Source organism: Habropoda laboriosa, unplaced genomic scaffold (genome assembly GCF_001263275.1).
Source record: "Habropoda laboriosa isolate 0110345459 unplaced genomic scaffold, ASM126327v1 scaffold65, whole genome shotgun sequence".
NCBI lineage: Eukaryota > Metazoa > Arthropoda > Insecta > Hymenoptera > Apidae > Habropoda > Habropoda laboriosa.
In genome coordinates, this window is record NW_017100254.1 from 4,767,616 (window position 1) to 4,773,248 (window position 5,633).

A 5,633-nucleotide genomic window follows, 5' to 3' on the forward strand; every position below is an offset into this window, starting at 1 on the left:
GTATCTATAATTTTTAACTTAATTCTTACTTTAATTATATTTTACTTTTGATAGTTTCTATGTTTGTATAAAATTGAATATCTTAAAAATGATTTCATCAAGGTTGTAACTTATAATACCTTTAGATCTATTTCATTATCCTGTTTATAAATTTCTCCTCTGAATGAATAAGCAAATGTTTTATTTTTAATGACACCACCTCCTTTATCTTCTGGGAAACGTAACCATAATGTATCTGGAGGAACTGATTGATTGTATTTACTACTGTTGTCTGGTACAACAGGCATGTGGAGGATAGTACTGCTTGTTGTAAAGCCATAACGTATTATTGCTCCTATAATTAATCCTAAAAAAATACCCATGCATACTAATAACAAAATATAAGTACTTTAACAATTCCTTAATTTAAAAAGAATATTTATGTAACAAAATTTCTATGATTTGCATAATTGAAATGTTTATTATATAATTTCTTTATGATTTCCAGATAAGTGCAAAATGTTAAGGTATTTAAATTTATACTTTTAAACAATTAATAATTACTAATACTTATAAAAATGTTTAATTTAGCTGTTTTAGTTAAACTATTAAATTATATTTAAAAATACAGAAATGTTAATTTAAAACAATTATATTCAGCATTATCAAAATAAAATGCTCAATTAAAATCAACAATGTATATATATATATATATATATATATATATATATATATATATATATATATATATATATATATTTTTTTTTACATTTGCCTAAATATGTACCGCATCGAACAAATATTGGTATTCACGAAAAATATTTAAAAAATACGTTACATTACACTTTTATATGAAAAAATACAGACATTAAATAGAAATGTATCTGATATGTATACATATAAATAATAACGAAATTACAGAAAGCTTTTCATAACTCTAAGTAGAAATTAAAATTAAAACTTTTATAACGTGTTATAATTAAAATTACACCATATAAACAATGATTATAGCAGACGACTTACCGTAAATGACAGCTAGACCAGTTTCATGGAGGAACCTAAGGCGACGATGCTTAAATGTCCATATTGTTAAAACAGTTAATATCAATAAAAACGTATATAATAAAAGATTCAAACTATCAAGTCTATGCAATAGCTGAGCTTTTGCATCTAATTCAATGTCTGTCGCAGCTCCATTACATGATTTTAACAAGAAAATATACAAAATTACGGCGAGAAGAATTCGTGCACCACCTCTCACTGCCATCTTTACTATGTAACCATTTCCTAATCAAACTGTCAGTTCAACAGTATGGCCAACTGCGTTAATGATATAGCGAAACTTTTGTTAAAAGAGGAAGGGAATGTACAGATAAAATGATTAACGTTTTATAAACAAAATATTTATAAATACAATAATGTATAATGTTATACATAATATATGATTTCACGGACTAAAATTCATTGTCATTAAAGCGGTGCACGTGCTTCGCTTTGTTAAATACAAACACATTTTATACATATGTCAAATATATTATAACTTGACTCAAACATAAATGTTTAAAGTTTATAATTTTAATCTGTAATGTTAAGTTAGCTAAAACTAGATAATGCGTACAAAGAAATATGGTAATTTATGAGTAAGTGATAATAGCACTTTCTGCAAACATGAAGGTTATCAAAATATACCGAATATTGGTAACAAAATATCCGTTGATCACTCAAGCGGTACAAGCAGGTAATAAAATTCAGACACTAAAAGTATCAAATATTCGCGTATTATTATGAAATATATTAACAATTATGTACATTATTAAATGGATAGGCATATTAACAGCACTTGGGGATCAGATAGCACAAAATGTAATTGAACAAAGGCAAGTTAAGGATTTAAATTTTATACGAACAGCTCAGTTTGGAAGCATAGGATTTTTTATTACTGTAAGTAAATTTAATGTAAAAATACTTACAAATCTAATTTTTATTTATAATGTATGTGATATGGGCCTATTAAATTTCAATATTATTTATATCTTTATGAGTATATTTTGTATAATATACTGAAACTAAATAATATATAATTATTGTATAAGGTTCTGCAAAGTAAATTTCATTAATATTATGACAGGGACCTGCAACACGGACCTGGTATGGAATATTAGATAAATATTTTGGTTCAAAAGGAGGAACTGTAGTATTAAAAAAGGTGACTTGTGATCAATTATTTTTTGCACCTATATTCATAGGAGTTTTATTATTAGTAATTGGTATTTTACAAAAAAACGATTTAGAACATTTAAAAATAAAACTACACAACTTTTTTCTAGCTTTGGCCCATGGTTCAATTGTTTAATTTTTACTTTATACCTTTAAAATATCAAGTTTTAATAGTACAATTAGTAGCTTTGCTATGGAATACCTATATTTCTTATAGGACAAGTTTAGAAAAATAAAAATAGGTAAATAATGTAAGTACAAACTTATAAACATATATATTTTTTTTGAAATACAAATGTTAATATTATTAAATTTCAAGTATTGTTCATAATAGAATAAAAAACTTGTGATTTTCGGTAAAGAAAACTACATATTTACCATATAAATAAACAGTATAATACTCTAACATAAAACACATTAATAACATTATAGTTACTGGATGAACAAATTGCATCCAATTTTATCTTACATTTCTTTTTCTTATTTAACTACAACATAAAAGCTTTTCTATAATGAGGTTTTAAAAAATATGTTTATAACACTGTAAAATATGTTTAACCTCAAGGGAAATTATTACTTACTTGTTCATATAATTTGTGAACTTCAAGTGTAAAGTGCATGTCCTTTGTAACTTAATAATTATTATTTATGTTTAACTGTATGTTTGTACAGTTTTTTTTTAAACTTCGCACCGTGATTGTTTCCTTTACGATTAAAACTATTGGCATTTTTTGCAAACAGATACATTTCTCATGTATTGGTAATAAAATTATTTCGTGGAATGTTACTATCTTTAAAACTATCGAGGCATTAGGTGTGAATACACATTACACTAACAAGGGAAGGACCCAAATTGTCTGATATCGATTTTAACGCGCATTTGTAGGATGATAGAGCGTATAGATTGTGTAAAATATTAGGTATAGACATTTGATAGTTTTAGAGATACATACATAAAATTGAAGTTACATATCTTCAATACATACTACGAATATAAATCGTGGTCATAGAAATAGCGTGACAAATTGGCACCATCGTCTAACTAGTAAACCAAAGGTCGTGTGACAATTATCACTTAATATCATATACCGTAATAAAACTGTAAATTAAAAAAATAAAACGAAAATAAATATTCAAGCAAGCCGGGAATTGAAGCTTGTACTTTTGGTTTATCAACTATTCGATAGTTCCATTACGCCGTGTTATTTTTGCTACCATGCTGTATTTTCACAGTACATATTGAAGGTATGTAACTTTATTTTTTATATCTTTAAAATTACCGAATGTCTATACCTATTATTTTACACATATCATTAGAAATCTGTTTGCTACCACCCTACAAATACGCATTAAAATTGATATCGAACAATTCGGATTTTTCCCATTTAAGTGTTAAGTACAACAACATCTGAAGTGTACTAAAACAAATTAATTTAATTTAGTATATTGCCTGTTTAAGCGTATTGCCGTTAACAATTCATATTGGAACTTTCTCTGCTTTTGCAACTGCTGCAGGTATAGTTTCATTAGTTTTAGATGATATACACGTTCCAAGTAACTCTGGACACGATATTTCATTAGCTACAATCTTCTGTATCTTTTTTAATAAGTCATAGTTAATACGTTGTGTTATTACAGAGTCATTCCTATATTAAAACAATATAATATTAGTAATATAATAAACACACTTACATACTTTACACATGTGTATATGTACAGAAACACTTACTTGTACTCTGGATGTGAAATAACTTCCTTTCTTAACCATGAAGCAGTTGTTAATAATTCTCCAGAAGCTCTTTTTTGTATTAATTTCATATATGCTTGTACGGTACAATGAGTATCCGCATCTACATCCATGCTGGCTAAGTACGAATTTACTAACGGTATTAAACCCGGAAAAACACCCTCCTAAAACAAAATAATATATTTTATTTGATTTACGTGATTTATTGACCGATTTTACTCACGAAAGAAATATTAATACCTTTCCATTGATAATTTCATGGATAGTAAATTCTGTATATTCTGCTTGTCCATCTTGTTTTTTTACATCTGATGTAATATCTCGACGAAACCAAAATTTTTCTGCTATTACTGCATTTCTTTTTTGCGCCTGAACCATATTTTTGTCAACTTTACTAATTGGTATCAGAAGATTTAGTTTATAACTTAAAATAACTCTTGTAAGCAGAACAACAAAACACACTATGGCAGCATTTTCGAAGTCTGTGATTTGAACCTCGCATGGACGGAATTCAACACGCCAACCTATAGAGGAATTTGGTGGTGGTGGTTTAAATCGCATTGTTTGCCAATTTGTTGATTGTATATTCTGAAATTTTACATTTTGTATTTATATAATTAGATGAAATTATATAAATACAACTAAAATCAATTAATATAATTATGAATGAATTAATAATGATGATAACTACTTCAAAGTGATCAGTATTCTCCAAATCATTTTGATGTACTTTTTCAGAAAATAGAGACACAGTATCTCTGATAAATAAATGAGCTATATGTTGTGCAAGTAATTTATCAATTCCATTGTCCACAAGTTGTTTGTATATTTCATCATCATATATCAAAGGAACATCGTTATATTTTTCTCCTTGTTCACTAAGGTATGAATCAATAGAGTCATATCTAGATTTATTGATTCTGAATTTATTTTCCTTCAGAGGTTTTAAACCACGTTCTTCTTCCGTTCTGCAGTCAACAGAACAAGATATCACATTCCATCGGCAGTCAACGTCACTTATATATCCTCGATAAAATGGACTAGCAGCAGTTAGAGCCAACTGTCGAATGTTAAACAAATGTTCTGTAACGTATGTGCGAAAGAAGATGCTAACTCCATGCTTTCACAGTTTATAAAAAGTATAATTATAGTTTTAAGTGTTACTAACCATTATTGGGCATAAAGGTGTTAGTTGGTCATATAAAGTTCTTGCTTCTTCTATATTACAAGCTTGAAAAGTAAGTTGCAAACAACAACATCCCATTCCAAAACCCATAGCATCCATATAAATATGATCTTCTTTTGCTGCACAACTAGATTCCTCATTGGCTAAAGTACCAAAATCCTCTTTAAATGGACTTGGAACATTTTTATCTTTATAGACTATAAAGAAATACTTCATGTTAAGTTTTAACTGAATTGTTTTACTGCCAAAAGAGACAAAGATATGCAATTATTAGATACAATAAATACATACTAGGAATGTTTATGACAACTTTTTCTCCACGGCGTTGTCTGATATTTCTTGTTAATGTTTTAAATCGTGGGTGACCTAAATATATAGCTTCATCTGGGAAAAATAAACTTCTTGATGCACCAGAATTTGGGCTTGGTTGTGTAGGAGGGTCTGTGAAATCATGTGCCCCAGTTCTGTAAGAAAATAATTCAACTAATAATACTTTTAATTATA

General features: G+C 27.6%; 3 protein-coding genes across 3 annotated transcripts in view; 1 reads left to right on the forward strand and 2 right to left on the reverse strand.

Annotated features, from left to right (window-relative positions):
• LOC108572338 (sodium/hydrogen exchanger 7) overlaps positions 1-1,246 on the reverse strand; it is a 10,620-nt gene extending 9,374 nt beyond the window's left edge. Inside the window, 2 exon segments of the mRNA XM_017934558.1 lie at positions 118-346; positions 1,003-1,246. Coding sequence (XP_017790047.1) covers positions 118-346; positions 1,003-1,246 — 473 coding nt within the window.
• Positions 1,247-1,532: 286 nt separating this feature from the next.
• LOC108572465 (protein Mpv17) lies at positions 1,533-2,432 on the forward strand. The gene is given in 4 exon segments (XM_017934706.1): positions 1,533-1,717; positions 1,805-1,920; positions 2,108-2,304; positions 2,306-2,432. Coding segments are annotated over 4 exon segments (510 nt in total). The 5' UTR covers positions 1,533-1,647.
• A 1,217-nt stretch (positions 2,433-3,649) lies between these two features.
• LOC108572337 (glutamate--cysteine ligase) overlaps positions 3,650-5,633 on the reverse strand; it is a 3,747-nt gene continuing 1,763 nt past the window's right edge. Inside the window, 6 exon segments of the mRNA XM_017934557.1 lie at positions 3,650-3,842; positions 3,926-4,107; positions 4,184-4,531; positions 4,635-5,003; positions 5,112-5,326; positions 5,421-5,621. Of these exon segments, the coding sequence (XP_017790046.1) occupies positions 3,674-3,842; positions 3,926-4,107; positions 4,184-4,531; positions 4,635-5,003; positions 5,112-5,326; positions 5,421-5,621 (1,484 nt within the window). The 3' untranslated portion in view covers positions 3,650-3,673.